A 19,521-nucleotide genomic window follows, 5' to 3' on the forward strand; every position below is an offset into this window, starting at 1 on the left:
TTAAAAGCCTTTTTACCTGACAGGACATCTGATACGGCTATTAAATAGCCCAGTGGTTCATCTAAGTGTAGTCTGTCAGCGGTGCACTGGGGTGTGATCCTTATGGCTAGTGCGTGTGCGTGTGCTTGTGTGAAATCCGTCTCACGGGCAGTGCCCTCAGTACAAAAGGTCTACAATTCCTTGTTGTCTTTGTCTTAGTGCTCTCTCACCATATCGGTTAATAATTAGCTAGTCTATAAAAGCGTTATGAGTCAGTGTTACTCCGTTGTGTATTTTGAATTCAAATGTTTCGGATGCAAGCTCTTTTACCCTTTTCACAAATGAGCTGTGGATCCTGTGAAGAATATCTCTAAATGGTTCCATGGGTGAAGCAACATGCAATACTATACATTTTCAAATTGCTTTCATGCCAACAAACCAGCGTGTTGTTGTTGTGTCTGTTGTTCTAAGGCCTATGTACTGTATGTGTCCTTGGCAGGTTGGCTCAAAGGCAGATTCCCACAGCTACAATATAGCCCACACATCCTCTTCTGGCATACCTTCTACAACAGTATGTACTGGAGGTCTTTCTCCAATGAGGGATGAGCTATGTAGCAGCAAGCCAGTGACTTTAACATTATTACGGGTTTAGGATTTTCTCTCGATTGTGTCGAGGCACAGATCTGGGGATGGTACCAAAAAATGTCTGCAGCATTGAAGGTCCCCAATAACACAGTGGCCTCCATCATTCTTAATTGGAAGAGGTTTGGAACCACCAAGGCTCTTCCTAGAGCTGGCCGCCCGTCCACTCTGAGCAATCAGGGGAGAAGGGCCTTGGTCAGGGAGGTGACCAAGAACCCAATGGTCACTCTGCATGAGCTCCAGAGTTCCTCTATGCACTGTATGTGGCAGGTTGCTTGGCCACCACTCAGTAGGCCCCCTGTGGATGCCTTTCAGAACCCATTAAAAAAAAAAACACCTGTTTCGTTTTTCTATTGAGCAACGATTTTTGGTTTCTTATTGGGGAACCTAACAACAGTTATTACCATATAAATGCAACATGATAACATCTCTCCCACCAGCGGGTTTAGCAGATGAGAGTGATTATGTTGACATGAATGAATTTCTTTTGTGTGATATGAACCCATTGATTCTTGAAGAATATAATGTATTTAAATACCTCGTGAGCTTAGTTCAACTGTTGTACCCCTCAGAATTTAAAATATAAACTTGTTTTACTCCAGTGTTTGTTCACAAAGTAAATGTAAACAACCACTGTATAGTCTACAAACATGTTTTTGATATCATGGATGGTCAGTCCTTGCATCCATAGCATACTGTAGACTAAGGATTTGAGAGTGGTTGCATTTCTCCAGCCCAATCCCTCAACTTTTTACTGAAACTGTGGCAGGGAGCACACTTTGTTAATTGCTCAATTAAGGATTGGCATTTCAAAATCCTTTAATCAAGTAATAGTGTTATTACATGGTGCAATCCTCTAGTGATTGAGTTACTTTTGTGCAATTAATATCAAGAAAAACTTCTGAAGTGAAGAACAAAATTCATAGTATTGCAAACAAAAATAATCATATTGAAAGCAAAACATAAAACCAAAAATATTGATTGCATAACAAAATATTGCAAGGAAATCATTTCACATGTGAGAACAAATGAATTGTAAGTGAAGGCAATATAGTTTGCAGGGAATTTTTTGGGGAGATATCATGATTAAATAAAACGCCTTCCTCTTTCCTGCAATTTTCCCTATCTTTGGTTATGTTACCCTGGCCTTTGCTATTGATGCTTTTTTTTCTCCAGTTGCAAGTTTTGGCACATCCATTCCAGCAACATAGCATCCTGCATCTCTCTGCTGCTTTTCCTCAATGCAGCTGGAAGTGGTGAAAAATAAACTTGTGATTTTTTGTGTTTTTTTTGTTAGAATGTGTGTGTGTGTGTGCGTGCGCCTCAAGTATTGGCAGACTTGCGTGGGGGCATCCTGAATGGCTCAGCTAGCATGTTGGTTTTAGGCTGCAGACCATGCATCATGGCACAGAGCCAATCTTTGACTTGACATTTATTGTTATCTCCAAAGTTTTGGCGTCTTCCAAAAATTGCGGCCACGAATCCACCATATATATAGTTCGAAAGAATAAGATGAAGCTACAGTAACATGGATAACTAATGAATGATATATGCTTTTCTATATTGTAATGTACACGGTGAAACCTTTGGTAGGTAGGCTGCTTGGAGGCTTTGGTTTCAATACGGCAAAGCCAAATCAGTCAGTGCCCATGGTTCTCACACGGGAAGTGAAATGATAGGCTTGCTCATGATCATGCACGCTGCAAATGACATGTAACTAACTATAAGTTCCTTGAATTTTCTTTCGCGGCTGCCTTTCCATTATATGTATAGACACTTGTAGTTTTAGCTAACGTTACACCTACCAAAGCAGTGGAGTGTGTAGTGAAGCAAAACTTGTGGTCAAAACCATTCATCTTGGGGCAAAAGGGGAACGGGTTTGCAAAATGCTATCATATCACGTATTTATACGATTTATAATTTGGTAATGCATAAACAAAATGTATACAGACTAGTTAAAAAATAAGTGACAATTGAACAATTATTCAATGGATTATGATAATTGTCTAGTAAAAGTTTGTAACACAAGTTTGCACCCCTATTTTGATTTGCTCAATGGCACAGGTGGCCTAGTTGACGCCAGGCTGTTTGGCTCATCTCGGTCACGAAGAGGAATAACTGTGCATCTGTTTCTGATGAATAAACAATGTCATGCTGATGGGGGGTAGCATTCAAATAAAACCCAGCCCTGAAACAAAAAGTAGGTTGAAAAGAATGTGTATAATAGAATAGACATTACGTGGATTTGCCACTTCAAGTCCAAATATATCATACTTTGAACTAAACAATTACTTAATTGACGTAAACCTCTACTGAAGCTCTGTCCATGGTCTTAAATCTCGAAAAAGCACATTTCTACTGGTGTAGGTGTTTAAACCAGTGATTTAAAATAGCTGTCCAGTGTTTCCACATTTCTATGAAATATGATCTGTAATTAATTACAATATGAGTTAAATAGTTTTCCTTACAAAATTAAGTATACTATTGTAATTAAGTACATTAACAAGCAGCTTATTTTGAGGAAATAGCAAGCATTCTTTTAAGTGTTTCCCCCCCTCAAATGTATACTTTGGACACAAATACAATTATATGATGAGTCAACATCATTATTTGGGTATGAGTTAACAGATTATGAGCTTTCAAAAGTGCCATTTTCACTGGACAGTTACTTCAAACCCATCGTTTTCTCTTGTCGCCACAGGCTAAACAGGTACAGTAAGTGGTTGGCTGGGTAGGTGCTATCCCATGCAAGGCATGTTCATCGTCCGGTTTGTTATTTTGTAAGTATTGTAAAGTTAGGGCCAATATTAATTTATTCGATGATATATCAGTCTCCCTCGCTCCTCACTGCCACCGCGACGGCCTACCCTTCTCACAAATAACTATATAGAGTTAAACTAATCATGACACAGGCTAAATGTTAAAAAATGTTAGTTGATAGCAGACAACATTAAGTCCAAGAATTTGTATAGTTTATTGGTTTTGAAGTCTGTGCTTAATAATGGGCACTTTAAAATATGTGATACTGATCAGAGGCTGGTCTGTAGAGGTGTGTCTATTTCTCTCTCAGCTCTCTCTCAACTGTTCCTCCTCGAGTCAGAAGCAGTCGCATGGCGTGAGCAGAGCGCTTCACAGAGCGGACGCACAGGCAGGCAGCACAGAGAGAGGTACACGCGAATTATTTACCGAGCTAGAGGAGGACAGGAATGGTCGCTCTCCTCCGGCAGCATCATTTCGTTTTGAACATGGATTTGAGGACCAGAAGACACAGTGGAATGATTTTACAGCTCGCCGTCCTTCTCTGGTGTTCACATGGGGCAATTGGAAAAGGTGAGCACACACAACAAGATTCCTGCAACTTAAGCGGAGAAGGATGGCGTGGAATTTGCTGTATTGCGTTTATTAAGACAAGTTTTCTTCTCTGCTTTCTATATAGTCTGAGTGATTTAATAGAGTGGTTTATTTGTTACTTGTATTATGGGGATATAAACCTTTAGGCAACTTTTTGTTGACAAATTACCACAGTCAGCGGTGACATTATTGATGTGTACTCGTTTGGGCGTTGAAGTTAATGTGTTAAACCTCTTGTGGTTGAATATGTTTTTCAGAGTATTATTTTGCCTGTTATGGATTAAACAGAGCTTTCCCTTTAGCCATGTGGATACCCGCCATGCATGATGATGTTCTGACTTGACAGAAATGCGCAGCAAGCCCACCTAGCGTGTCAAAAGGAAACATGCATTGAGCTGTCAGAGTTTGCAGTGCAGGGAATATCAGTGTCATATATTTTTAGCAGCTGTTATTATTAGGTTATAACCCTGCGGTTAAGTGTAATGGTTATGGTATCTGTGCTTGTCCCCGCAAATATGTATTTGCTACACCAAATGCCACAGGGTAAACAAATGATACAATTATGCACTTGAAGATACAGTATTATAAAGAGTAGCCTATTAGAAGCTTGGCCACTGCGTATATAGTCGATCATAGGTTGCATTAATCAACGTTCAAAAGGACAATGCATGTGTTCTTTTCTTAATTTCCCACATACTGCGTAATCTCCTGAACAAGCTTATTTTCAACGGGGTCCCACGGAATGGTATGTGTGTGTATATATAAATATGTGTGTGTGTGTGTGTGTGTGTGTGTGTGTGTGAGAGAGAGACATAGAAATGGTCCAGTAAACTAGTGATTGTGTAAATTAACCCCACTGATCATCAGTGTAGCCATGGTTGATGCTTCGATTCTGAAGGTGCGTTTTGCAGGCAATCATAATGCATTACAGGACCAATGGACATAGGTTACAGCTGGCAAATGGCAAAAAAAACATAATATTACAATTTCACAGATAATTGTAGATGAAAGGTGGGGTAATGGAATGGTCTCTCAGTTACTGTAAATTTAGAGAAATAAATGTAAAACAAGTTTTAATTCAAAGTAATTTTGCATGCTGTGCCTACAGGCAACACCATGTGATATCCCTTCAACTAACATGGCACCTGTCTAGTTATGGTGTGTGTGTGCGTGTGTGTGTGCGTGTGTGTGTGTGTGTGTATGTTTGTATGTGCGTGAGCGTGTGTGTGTACAACATGAAGAGAGAGACAGAAGTGTATATATAGAGAGAGCCAGAGAGGAAGAGGCTGAAAGAGAGAGCGAGAGGTAGAGAGAGAGAGAGTTGTAGAGGTAAAGAAAGGTAGAGAGAAACATTTTAATATATTTTATATTTAATATATTTTATATTTATAATATATATATAATATATATTATATAATATATTTTATATTTAACTAGGCAAGTGAGTTAAGAACACATTTGTATTTACAATGAAGGCTTCCCAAAAGGCAAAAGGCCTGCAGGGACGGGGGCTGGGATTAAAAATAAAATAAAATAAAATATAGGACACCACACACATCATGACAAGAGTGACAACACAAAATTACATAAAGAGAGACCTAAGACAACAACATAGCATGGCAGCAACACATGACAACACAACATGGTAGCAACACAACATGACAACAAAATGGTAGCAACACAACATGGCAGCAGCACAAAACATCGTACAAACATTATTTGGCACAGACAACAGCACAAAGTGCAAGAAGGTAGAGACAACAATACATCATGCAAAGCAGCCACAACTGTCAGTAAGAGTGTCCATGATTGAGTCTTTGAATGAAGAAATTTAGATAAAACTGTCCTGTGTTTGTTGCAGTTCGTTCCAGTCGCTAGCTGCAGCGAACTGAAAAGATGGTGACCTGCAGCTTTGATATGTGCTGAGAGAAAGACAGCCATACTCCCAAGTACTTATATGAGGTGACTACCTCAAGCTCTAAACCCTCAGAGGTAGTAATCACACCTGTGGGGAGAGGGGCATTCTTCTTACTAAACCATATGACCTTTGTTTTGGAGGTGTTCAGAACAAAGTTAAGGGCAGAGGAAGCTTGTTGGACACTAAGAAAGCTTTGTTGTATAGTGTTTAACACAAAATCCAGGGAGGGGCCAGCTGAGTATAAGACTGTATCATCTGCATATAAATGGATGAGAGAGCTTCCTACTGCCTGAGCTATGTTGTAGATGTAAATTGAGAAGAGCGTGGGGCCTAGGATCGAGCCTTGAGGTACACCCTTGGTGACAGGTAGTGGCTGAGATAGCAGATGTTCTGACATTATACACTGTGCTCTTTGAGAGAGATAGTTAGCAAACCAGCCAAAGACCCCTCAGAGACATCAATACTCCTTAGCCGACTCACAAGAATGGAATGGTCTAATGTATCAAAAGCTTTGGGCTTGTCAATAAAAATAGCAGCACAACATTGCTTAGAATCAAGGGCAATGGTGACATCACTGAGGACCTTTTAGAGAGTCATAGAGGTAGAGAGAGATAGGTAGAGAGAGAGACAGAGGGGAAGAGACAGAGAGGAAGATACAGAGAGGAAGAGACATAGAGGTAGAGCGAGAGAGAGTCAGAGAGGTAGAGAGAGGTAGAGGTAGAGGTAGAGAGAGAGAGAGAGATAAAGAGGCAGAGGGAGAGAGAGAAAGATGTAGGGAGAGAGAGTGAGAGAGCCAGAGGGAGAGAGAGAGAGCGAGAGACATGGAGGGAGAGAGAGAGACAGAGATCGAGACAGAGGTAGAGAGAGAGAAAGAGATATAGATATAGAGGTAGAGAGAGGGAGGTATAGAGGAGATGGACCCACTGGTTTCCCTCTAGGTTATAGAGAGCTGGTAGTCCCATCCACCAAACTACCAGGTGTGAAACAGGGAATAGACTCAGGGGGGTGTTTTAATTTGGTATACAGCAGACCTAACTCACTCTATTAAATTGATCAAAGCAAGAACGTTTTACATTTGGCTAGAAATTCAAAAGGAAATTATTTCAACAGAGAAAAATGTCATCCTGCGTGCTACCTATATCCCCCACACTGGAATCCCCATACTTTAATGAAGAAAGCTTCCCCATCCTGGAGGGGGAAATCAATCATTTCCAGGCCCAGGGACATGTACTAGTCTGTGGCTACCTACATGCCAGAACTGGACAAGAACCTGACACCCTTCAGCACACAGGGGGACAAACACCTACCTGGAGGTGACAGAATTCCCTCCCCCACATGCCCCCCTAACTATGACAATATAACCAACAAAACGGGTCACAATTCCTGCAGCTCTGTCACATGCTGCGTATGTACAGTCGTGGCCAAAAGTTTTGAGAATGACAGAAATATTCATTTTCACAAAGTCTGCTGCCTCAGTGTCTTTAGATATTTTTGTCAGATGTTACTATGGAATACTGACGTATAATTACAAACGTTTCATAAGTGTCAAAGGCTTTTATTGACAATCACAATCAACTTCATGTTGATGCAAAGAGTCAATATTTGCAGTGTTGACCCTTCTTTTTCAAGACCTCTGCAATCCGCCCTGGCATGCTGTTAATTAACTTCTGGGCCACATCCAGACTGATGGCAGCCCATTCTTGCATAATCAATGCTTGGAGTTTTTCAGAATGTGTGGGGTTCTGTTTGTCCACCCACCTCTTGAGGATTGACCACAAGTTCCCAATGGGATTTAGGTCTGGGGAGTTTCCTGACCATGGACCCAACATATCAGTGTGTTGTTCCCCGAGCAACTTAGTTATGACTTTTGCCTTTTGGCAAGGTCCTCTATTATGCTGGAAAAGGCATTGTTTGTCACCAAACTGCTCCTGGATGGTTGGGAGAAGTTGCTCTCGGAGGATGTGTTGGTACCATTCTTTATTCATGGCTGTGTTCTTAGGCAAAATTGTGAGTGAGCCCACTCCCTTGCCGGAGAAGCAACCCCACACATGAATGGTCTCAGGATGCTTTACCGTTGGCATGATACAGGACTGATGGTAGTGCTCACCTTGTCTTCTCCGGACAAGCTTTTTTCCGGATGCCCCAAACAATCGGAAAGGGGATTCATCAGAGAAAATGACTTTACCCCAGTCGTCAGCAATCCAATCCCTGTACCTTTTGCAGAATATCAATCTGTCCCTGATGTTTTTCCTGGAGAGAAGTGGCTTCTTTCTTGCCCTTCTTGACACCAGGCCATCCTCCAAAAGTCTTCACATCACTGTGCATGCAGATGCACTCACACCTGCCTGCTGCCATTCCTGAGCAAGCTCTGTACTGGTGGTGTCCCGATCCTGCAGTTGAATCAACTTTAGGATGCGGTCCTGGCGCTTGCTGGACTTTCTTGGGCGCCCTGAAGTCTTCTTCACAACAATTGAACCGCTCTCCTTGAAGTTCTTGATGATCCAATACATTTTTGATTTAGGTGCAATCTTACTGGCAGCAATATCCTTGCCTGTGAAGCCCTTTTTGTGCAAAGCAATGATGAAGGCACGTGTTTCCTTGCAGGTAACCATGGTTGACAGAGGAAGAACAATGATTCCATGCACCACCCTCATTTTTAAGCTTCCAGTCTCTTATTCAAACTCAATCAGCATGACAGAGTGATCTCCAGCCTTGTTCTCGTCAACACTCGCACCTGTGTTAACGAGAGAATCACTGACATGATGTCAGCTGGTCCTTTTGTGGCAGTGCTGAAATGCAGTGGAAATGTTTTTTGGAGATTCAGTTCATTTGCATGGCAAAGAGGGACTTTGCAATTAATTGCAATTCATCTGATCACTCTTCATAACATTCTGGAGTATATGCAAATTGCCATAATTTAAACTGAGGCAGCAGACTTTGTGAAAATGAATATTTGTGTCATTCTCAAAACTTTTGGCCACGACTATATATATACAGTGCCTTGCGAAAGTATTCGCCCCCTTGAACTTTGCGACCTTTTGCCACATTCCAGGCTTCAAACATAAAGATATAAAACTGTATTTTTTTGTGAAGAATCAACAACAAGTGGGACACAATCATGAAGTGGAACGACATTTATTGGATATTTCAAACTTTTTTAACAAATCAAAAACTGAAAAATTGGGCGTGCTTACTGTTCCAGGGATATAATTAGTTTTGATTATATTATTTACTATTAATATATATTTTTTCCTCTTCATGCGATACGCACTGCAGAGAACACTGGAAGAAGAATTATCACTAAATTATCAGTGAACTATTTTAATGTGTGTCAATTAATCCCATAAGGGATGGGTTGCCAACTGGCGATTTTACACGAAAACAAAATGTAATTCGTCATTCATTCAATAGCTCTCTTTTTAATATTTAACACAAGGAGAGAGGACAGGAGAACACCTATGGTTGATTTCACCCCCCAGAGTCAGGGTCAGAAGTTATAAACCTGGAAGGAATAAGAGTTGCTTCCAGCATTCTAGTGTTCTTAGGAGCCGCTGTAAATAAATGACGCTCTTGTTTTGAGGAGTTTAACACTGCAAAATGATTGGATGAGAGAGGACAGTGTGTTCAGTTCAGATAAATCACCATATCGGATTAGTAACAAAGCATTATTGTACACTTGTTCATGTGACATTTCTCCATGGTAGGCTTTGAGTGGACTCCTACTATAGCTCATCTCTTGTCAGTAGTACTGTAGACTACTTTATCACTGACCTCAACCCATAGTCTCTCAGAGCGTTCACAGTCAGCCCAATGACACCCTTATCAGATCACAGCAAAATCACAGTCTCCTTGAACAGAGCAATTCTCAATCATGAGGCATCAAAGCAAAAGGAACTGAATAATATTAAGAAATGCTTTAGTTGGAAGGAAAGTAGTGTGGAAACCTACCAAAAAACAATTATGCACAACAAATTCAATCCCTTTTTAGACAACTTCCTGGACAAAACGTTGTAATAGTGAAGGTGTAAACTTGGCAGTAGAAAACCTAAACAGTATATTTGACCGCTCAGCTTCCTTGCTAATCTAAACATTTCAAACAGAAAACCGAAGAAAATGAACAACAATGACAAATGGTTTGATGAAGAATGCAAAAAGCCTATGAAAGAAATTGAGAAACCTATCCAACAAAAAACATGAAGACCCAGGAAACTTGAGTCTACGCCTTCACTATGGTGAATTACTAAAACAATACAGAAATGCACTATGGAAAAATAAGAAACAGCACGTCAGAAATCCCCTCAATGTAATTGAAGAATCCATAGACTCTAACTACTTCTGGGAACATTGGAAAAAACACCAAACAAACAACAACACCAAGAGTTATCTATCCAAAATGGAAATGTATGGGTAAACCACTTCCCCAATCTTTTTGGCCCTATAACAAAGTTCAAACAGCAAAAACATATACATGATCAAATACAAAACTTAGAATCCTCTATTAAAGAATACCAGAACCCACTGAATTCTCCAATTACATTGAATGAACTACAGGACAAAATACAAACCCTCCAAACCCAAAATGCATGTGGTGTTGATGATATCCTCAATGAAATTATAAAATATGCAGACCTAAAATTCCAATTGGCTATACTTAAAAACTTCAACATCATCCTTAGCTCTGGCATCGTCCCCAATATTTGGAACCAAGGACTGATCACCCCAATCCACAGAAGTGGAGACAAATTTGAATAAAAAAACTACCGTGGGATATGCTTCAACAGCAACCTTGGGAAAATCCTCTGCATTATCATTAACAGCAGACTCATACATTTCCTCAGTGAAAACAATGTACTGAGCAAATGTCAAATTGGCTTTTTACTAAATTACCATACGACAGACCATGTATTCACCCTGCACACCCTAACTGACAAAAAAAAGAGAAAAAAAAGGAAAAGTGTTCTCATGCTTTGTTGATTTTAAAAAAGGAGGATCTGCTATACAAATTGATGGAAATTGGTGTTGGGGGAAAAACATACAACATTATAAAATCCATGAACACAAAGAACAAAAGTGCGGTTAAAATTGTAAAAAAAACACACCTTTTTTTCCAAAGGTCCGTGGAGTGCGACAGGGATGCAGCTTAAGCCCCACCCTCTTCAACATATATTCAGTTGAAGTCTGAAGTTTACATACACCTTAGCCAAATACATTTAAACTCAGGTTTTCACAATTCCTGACATTTAATCCTGGTAAAAACTCCCTGTCTTATGTCATTTAGGATCACCACTATATTTTAAGAATGTGAAATGTCAGAATAATAGTAGAAAGAATGATTTATTTAAACTTTTATTTCTTTCATCACATTCCCAGTGGGTCAGAAGTTTACATACACTCAATTAGTATTTGGTAGCATTGTCTTTAAATTGTTTAACTTGGGTGAAATGTTTCGGGTAGCCTTCCACAAGCTTCCCACAATAAGTTTGGCCCATTCCTCCTGACAGAGCTGGTGTAACTGAGTCAGGTTTGTAGGCATTCATGGTTGGGATGATGTTCTTCGGCTTGCAAGCCTCCCCATTTCTCCTCCAAATATAACGATGGTCATTATGGCCAAACAGTTCTATTTTTGATTCATCAGACCAGAGGACATTTCTCCAAAAAGTACGATCTTTGTCCCCATGTGCAGTTGCAAACCGTAGTCTGGCTTTTTAATGTTTCAGGTTATGTCGATATAGGACTCGTTTTACTGTGGATATAGATACTTTTGTACCTGTTTCCTCCAGTATCGTCACAAGGTCCTTTGCTGTTGTTCTGGAATTGATTTGCACGTTTCACACCAAAGTACGTTCATCTCTAGGAGACAGAACGCGTCTCCTTCCTATGACGGCTGCGTGGTCCCATGGTGTTTATACTTGCATACTTTTGTTTGTACAGATGAACGATGTACATTCAGGCATTTGGAATGAATCAGACTTGTGGAGGTCTACAATTTTATTTCACAATTAGACCCAACTAAGTCACAAGAAAACAAAAAGATAATTACTTGTCACATTGGAAATAATTAATAAAAAAACTGTGCAAACTAGAATGCTTTTTGGCCCTAAACAGAGAGTACACAGTGGCACAATACCTGACTACTGTCACTGACCCAAACTTAAGAAAAGCTTTGACTATCTATGTACAGACTCAGTGAGCATAGCCTTGCTATTGAGAAAGGCCGCCATAGGCAGACTTGGCTCTCATGAGATGACAGGCTTTGTGCGCACTGTGCACAAAAATAAGTGGAAACTGAGCTGCACTTCCTAATCTCCTGCCAAATGTATGACCATATTAGAGACACATATTTCCCCCAGATTACACAGATCCACAAAGAATTTGAAAACAAACCAAATTTTGGTAAACTCCCATATCTATCGGGTGAAAAACCACAGTGTGCCATCACAGCAACAAGATTTGTGACCTGTTGCCAAAAGAAAAGGGCAACCAGTGAAGAGCAAACACCATTGTAAATACAACCCATATTTTGTAGTATTTGCACATAATATGACATTTGAAATATCTCGATTATTTTGGAACATTTGTGAGTGTAATGTTTACTGTTATTTTTTGTTGTTGTTTATTTCACTTTTGTTTATTATCTACTTCACTTGCTTTTGCAATGATAACATATGTTTCTCATGTCAATAAAGCCCTTAAATTGAATTGAAATTGAATTGAATTGAGAGAGAGAGAGTGAGACATAGAGAGAGCGATGAGAGAGAAAGAAAGATACAGATGTAGAGAGAGAAAGATAGACAGAGGTAGAAAGAGAGAAAGAGAGAGAGAGCTAGAGAGAGATAGAAAGAAAGATATAGGTAGAGAGAGAAAGAGAGAGGGAGAGAGACATAAAAGTGGAAAGAGGGAGATGTAGGGAGAGAGAGATATAAAGGTAGAGTGCTATAGATAAGCAGAGAGAGAGAGAGAGAGAGAGAGAGAGAGAGAGAGAGAGAGAGAGAGAGAGAGAGAGATACAGATAAGCATTGAGAGAGAGAAGGGTATGGTGGTTGGTAATGAGATACATATGTATTGTAATTTGAGCAGATGGCTGTACATTTTGCAAGCCCCTGGCCCTCTACTCCTCCACTGCTTTACTGCTTGCAGGGGTGGACTGGGACCAGAAATCAGCCCTGGCATTTATAACATCGGCCCATTTTTTCATTGATGCCCAAAATGCCAGATGGCCAGTCCGCCCCTGGCTGCTTGCCACTCTGAGTGCATCCCTGAGTCAGAGTCCTTTGCATCCCAAAAGGCACCCTATTCCCTATATAGTGTGCACTACTTTTGACCAGGGCTCATAGGACTCCAGTCAAGAGTAATGCATTATATAGGGAACAAGGTGCCGTTCGGGGATACGGTTAGAGCCACAGTGTCACAGACCCTGCCTGATTCTCTCTATCCAGACACACACACACACACACACACACACACACGCATACACACACACACACAGACCATCACTGTCAGGGTGAATAACTGTGACATAAATACATATACAGCACATTTAAAGAGAAGACAATGGCTGTCCTGTGTGAGTTTCAGACGCATTGTCAAGGGACATTTTCCAGTTTTTTTTTGTCACATTTACAAGATAGGTGTAGTGAAATGTGTTGTTTTCCGGCCTCCCAGGCACTGCATCACATTGCTAGCTGTGCCACCAGAGACTCTGGGTTCGAGCCCAGGCTCTGTCACAGCCGGCCGCGACATGGGGCGACACTGGGTTAGGGTTGTCCGGGTTAGGGAGGGTTTTGCCAGTAGGGATATCCTTGTCTCATTGCACACTAGTGACTCCTGTGGCGGGCCGGGCACAGTGCACGCTGACCAGGTCGCTAGGTGTACGGTGTTTCCTCCGACAGCGGCTGGCTTCCGGGTTGGATGCGCGCTGTGTTAAGAAGCAGTGCGGCTTGGTTGGGTTGTGTTTCGTAGGACGCATGGCTCTCGACCTTCGTCTCTCCTGAGCCTGAGCCTGTACGGGAGTTGTAGCGATGAGACAAGACAGTAATCAGATTTTTTTATGTGTTTTAAATGTGTTGTTTTACATAGTCAGCCATAGTGGTACCGCACCTCTGGAGCAAATTAGGGTTAAGTGCCTTACTCAAGCCACATCAACAGATTTTTCACCTTTCACCTTTTCAACCCCTACAAAAATCAGGTATTCAAACCAGTGACCTTTCAATTACTGGCCCAATGCTCTAAACGCTAGGCTACCTGCCACCTACTATTCATAATGTATATGTTACCAAATGACAGCAAACCAAAGGATATATATTTTAAAATCTGCAGATGCTGCCTAGCTGACTTTGAGTTGTTTTTCACCCAGAGATGTAAACATTTTTGTTTTTACTTGATGTGATTGCCATAGAAAATTATAATCTTTCAATACTTTGTCTATTAAGAAGTCAAACCTCAAATACATAACTGCATTTTTCTATTCTAACACGACAGTATATGTTTCCTCCTTTCACATCATGCTTGGCTGGTGCTGTTCACTGTATTCCAAGCTGCTTCAGTGCATCTGTATCTTTGGAGAACAGGACTTGATATTTGATTTGTTGGCCAGTTGGCAGCATGTATAATCAAACAACTTGCTGACTCATCATACACTAACTGCTTGTCTGAGAAGTCAGTTTAGTACTTTTCATGAGAGGGTCTGCCTGCCCTCCAATGTCAGGTTCCGGTCCGTTGCGGCTCCGTTGGTAAGAGTATGGTGCCGGTAATGCCAAGATTGTGGGTTACATTCTCGTAGGTATCGCATATTGTACTTTCGATGAGGGTGTGCCCTCGACCTCCAATGTCAGGTTATGGTCTACCTAGTTATGTGGTGTGTGAGGCTGTGCTGTCCTGCGTGCTGTGTAAGTATGCATATCCATAATATATTCTGAGGCTATTTCATGAGAGTGTCTGCCCTCGCCCTCACCCTCCACAGTCAGGTTAAGGTCTCCTTGTTTATGTTGCTCATGGTTGGATGAAAAAATACAGACGTAGGATCTTAATTTGATCACCCTGTTGCAGGAGAACTTTGACATTTAATACTTGGTTTTCCGCTACGTGAAATGTATCAACCCCTACAGAAATTTAAATTCATTATAATCCACATGATAATTCACATTTACTATTAATGCAGGACTATTTTCCTGCTGTAGCAAACTGGCTCAAATTAACATCCTACATGCGTAGATGCCTATCTATGAAATATTCTGAGGCTATCTCATGAGAGCATCTTACCTTGACCGCCAATATCAGTTGAAGGTTTCCCTGGCTATGCTCCTTATGGGGAGGGGGGGGGGGGGGGTACTGTACAGTATACTGTGTATTGTATACAGATTAGAGTATCCCTGAATTATTCCAAGGCTATCCTCTTATCGGTTGAGGGTCTGAGAGCATCAGGCTTAATCGGAGCTACGCAGCGCTTTGGTCCAACTCTCAAGACGAGAGAGAGAGAGAGAGGCAGCCACCGTAGTCACTGTAGCCGGGGGAAGAACCTTAGTAGTTCTCAGCTGGAGACCTACAGTTGACTGTTTATAAATCGCTCCTAGTGACTCATTTTAACTTGTTTTATATGTGTGTACACAGAGTCCTTTACAATTAAGAGCTCAACACACAGCTACGTGAATTGCTTCTTTTTCATACGGCATGAAAATTGAATTAGGTTGATGCACAAATTCAGTTGGGTATTTGAATCTGACCCCGTGTATACTGTATCTTTCCATGACATAGACTGACCAGGTGAATCCAGGTGAAAGATATGATCCCTAATTGATGTCACATGTTAAATCAAATCAAATGAAACTTTATTTATCACATGCGTCGAATACAACATGCAGACCTTACCGTGAAATGCTTACTTCCAAGCCCTTAACCAACAGTGCAGTTCAAGAAAGAGTTAACCTGTTGCGACGACCAAACCCGGATCCGGGATTCTATTTATAGACCTAAGCTCATTACCATAACGCAACGTTAACTATTCATGAAAATCGCAAATGAAATGAAATAAATATGCTATCTCTCAAGCTTAGCCTTTTGTTAACAACACTGTCATCTCAGATTTTCAAAATATGTTTTTCAACCATAGGAAAACAATCATTTGTGTAACAGTAGCTAGCTAGCGTAGCATTTAGCGTTAGCATTAGCGTTAGCATTTAGCAGGCAACTATCACAAAAACAAGTAAAGCCTTCAAATAAAATAACTTACCTTTGAAGAACTTCTGATGTTTTCAATGAGGAGACTCTCAGTTAGATAGCAGATGCTCAGTTTTTCCAAAAAGATTCAGCCCTCAAAACGCGAACTTTTTTCCAAATTAACTCCATAATATCGACTGAAACATGGCAAACGTGGTTTAGAATCAATCCTCAAGGTGTTTTTCCACATATCTCTTCGATGATATATCCTTCGTGGAAGCCAGGTTTCTCCTTGCTCTCAAATGGAAAAATAATTGGACCTGGCTTTGCGCTCCAATTTCGACGCAGGGACACCAGGCGGACACTTGGAAAATGTAGTCTCTTATGGTCAATCTTCCAATGATATGCCTACAAATACGTCACAATGCTGCAAACACCTTGGGGAAACGACAGAAAGTGTAGGCTCATTCCTTGCGCAATCACAGCCATATAAGGAGACAATGGAAAACAGAGCTTCAGAGATTCTGCTCATTTCCTGGTTGACGTATCATCTTGGTTTCGCCTGTAGAATGAGTTCTGGGGCACTTACAGACAATATCTTTGCAGATTCTGAAACTTCAGAGTGTTTTCTTTCCAAAACGGTCAATAATATGCATAGTCGAGCATCTTTTCGTACAAAATATTGCGCTTAAAACAGGAACGTTTTTTATCCAAAAATGAAATAGCGCCCCTAGAGATCCAAGAGGTTAAGAAAACATTTACCAAAGAAACTAAAGTAAAAAATAATAAAAAGTAACACAATATAATAGCAATAACGAGTCTATATACAGGGTGTACCGATACTGAGTCAATGTGCCGGGCTACAGGTTAGTCAAGGTAATTTGTACATGTAGGTAGGGGTGAAGTGACTATGCACAGATAATAAACAGTGAGTAGTAACAGTGTACAAAACAAATGGGGTTGGGTATTAATGTAAATAGTCTGGTGGCCATTTGATGAGTTGTTCAGCAGTCTTATGGCTTGGGGGTAGAAGCTGTTAAGGAGCCTTTTGGTCCTAGACTTGTCACTCCGGTACCGCTTGCCGTGCAGTAGCAGAGAAAACAGTCTATGACCTGGGTGACTGGAGTCTCTGAAAAATGTTTGGGCTTTCCTCTAGTATATAGATTCCTGGATGGCAGGAAGCTTGGCCCGAGTTAGGTACTGGGCCGAACACACTACCCTCTGTAGCTACCTACTGTGCAGTACTGTGCAGATGCTGTGCAGTTGCCATACCAGGCAGTGATGCAACCAGTCTATACTCTCAATGATGGAGATGTAGAACTTTTTGAGGATCTGGGGCCAAATCTTTTCAGTCTCCTGAGGGGGAAAAGGTGTTGTCGTGCCCTCTTAATGACTGTCTTGGTGTGTTTGGACTTCCTGAATGGATTTTTCTCAGGTTTTTGCCTGCCAAATCAGTTCTGTTATACTCACAGACATTATTTTAACAGTTTTGGAAACTTTAGTGTTTTCTATCCAAATCTACTAATTATATGCATATCCTATCTTCTGGGCCCGAGTAGAAGGCAGTTTAATTTGGGCATGCTTTTCATCCAAAATTCCAAATGCTCCCCCCTACCCTAGAGAATTTAAGTAAAAAAATAAGTTACAAACAACCCCAAAAAACGAACAAACTAGCAGTTAATTAGGAGCACGTAAAAAATCAGCAATCTCCTCCTTGCACAATTCTACATCAATCAGTGTAGATGAAGGGGAGGAGACAGGTTGAAGAAGGAGTTTTAAGCCTTGATACAATTGAGACATGGATTGTGTATGTGTTCCATTTAGAGGGTGAACGGGAAAGACAAAATATTTAAGTGCCTTTGAATGGGGTATAGTAGTAGGTGCCAGGCGCACCAGTTTGTGTCTATAACTGCAACACTGCTGGGTTTTTCATGCTCAACAGTTTCCCGTGTGAATCAAGTATGGTTCACAATCCATAGGACATCCAGCCAACTTGACACAACTGTGGGAAGCATTGAAGTCAACATGGGCCAGCATCCCTGTGGAATGCTTTTGACAAATTGTAGAGTCCATGCCCCAAAGAACTGAGGCTTCTCTCTCTCTCTCTCTCTCTCTCTCTCTCTCTCTCTCTCTCTCTCTCTCTCTCTCTCTCTCTCTCTCTCTCTCTCTCTCTCTCTCTCTTTTCTGAGGTACTCGGCATATTACCAGTCCTCTCAGGGCTTTTATCTTCTCTCACAGCTGATCTGGAGTCAGTGGAGCGCTCCTTCTAATCATGGCCTAATGGCAGATAACACCATGACACCTCAGTCCCCTACCCTGGGTGTGTACACAGATAGTGAGTCACACTCACACTAGTCTTACTAGAATGATGGCGCCTATTGACACCTTATTCCTTATGTAGTGCACTACTTTTGACCAGAGCCCTAATCCTTATGTAGTGCACTACTTTTGACCAGAGCCCTAATCCTTATGTAGTGCACTACTTTTGACCAGAGCCCTAATCCTTATGTAGTGCACTACTTATGACCAGGGCCCAAAGAGACACAGCGCCTGTGGGTAGAGACTACACTCACACTGACAATATGCAGTATTCTCCTATAAGTTATTACTGTGTGATTTCAGTAGGCTTTTTAGTAAGACTATACAGAATCAAATACAGTTGACTAGCTGGGGCAGGAGGGAACAGTGGAAAGAGATGACCTCTTTGGCTGTGAGTCAGCTGTATGTGTCCCAAATGTGTTTAGGAACAAGCAGAGAGTTTGGCTGGTGATTGAGGCTGTGGGGAAACGTTTTATGCCTCTAAATTAGACTTTGTCCACGTCACAAATACTACTCTATCCCCTATATAATGCGGCACTTTTGCCCATACACTCTCAGAAAAAAGGGTTCCAAAATAAACAACCTTTTTGGTTCCATGTAGAACCCTCTGTGGAAAGGGTTCTTCATTGAACCCAAAAAGGTTCTACCTGCAACCAAAATAGTTCTTCAAAGGTTTATCCTATGTGGACAGCCAAATAACCATTTTAGATTCCAGATAGCACCTTTTTTTCTGAGAGTGTAGGGCTCTGGGCAAAAATATGGAGTAGGGTTCAATTTGGAACCTTAGACTTCAGAGTCAGACAATGACCTCCCTCTTCCACTATTCCCACAGACAATAAGATTAATAATCAAGTAAAAAAATGTTCCTGGGTTGGAAATTATGTATATTTGGCCAGTAAACCGACTGACCGGGTGCTTCAGTGCTTCATATGCAGCACACAGCTCCTTGCCTCTTCGGAATGTATTACTTTTCAATGAGCTGGTTGTTTGTTTTGTGAAGAACATAAACCAGTGAATAAAATCAATTTGGTGCAACTGTCTGTGTGGCGTAGGTATTTCCCTGCAAAGCCCACTGTCCATCATGATTCATGAGAAGGGTGGCATCTCACGGAGGCTGCATGAGGGAAGGGGAAAGCAGATAGCGAGGAGAGGATAAATCA

General features: G+C 41.1%; 1 protein-coding gene across 1 annotated transcript in view; it reads left to right on the top strand.

Moving 5' to 3' along the window:
- The first annotated feature begins 3,812 nt into the window (after nt 1-3,812).
- LOC139422762 (contactin-associated protein-like 4) overlaps nt 3,813-19,521 on the top strand; it is a 217,192-nt gene continuing 201,483 nt past the window's right edge. The window contains exon 1 of the mRNA XM_071174090.1: nt 3,813-3,951. Within this exon, the coding sequence (XP_071030191.1) occupies nt 3,828-3,951 (124 nt within the window). The 5' untranslated portion in view covers nt 3,813-3,827. The remainder of the gene's footprint in view (nt 3,952-19,521) is intronic.

The sequence above is a fragment of the Oncorhynchus clarkii genome, chromosome 12 (genome assembly GCF_045791955.1).
Source record: "Oncorhynchus clarkii lewisi isolate Uvic-CL-2024 chromosome 12, UVic_Ocla_1.0, whole genome shotgun sequence".
Lineage (NCBI taxonomy): Eukaryota > Metazoa > Chordata > Actinopteri > Salmoniformes > Salmonidae > Oncorhynchus > Oncorhynchus clarkii.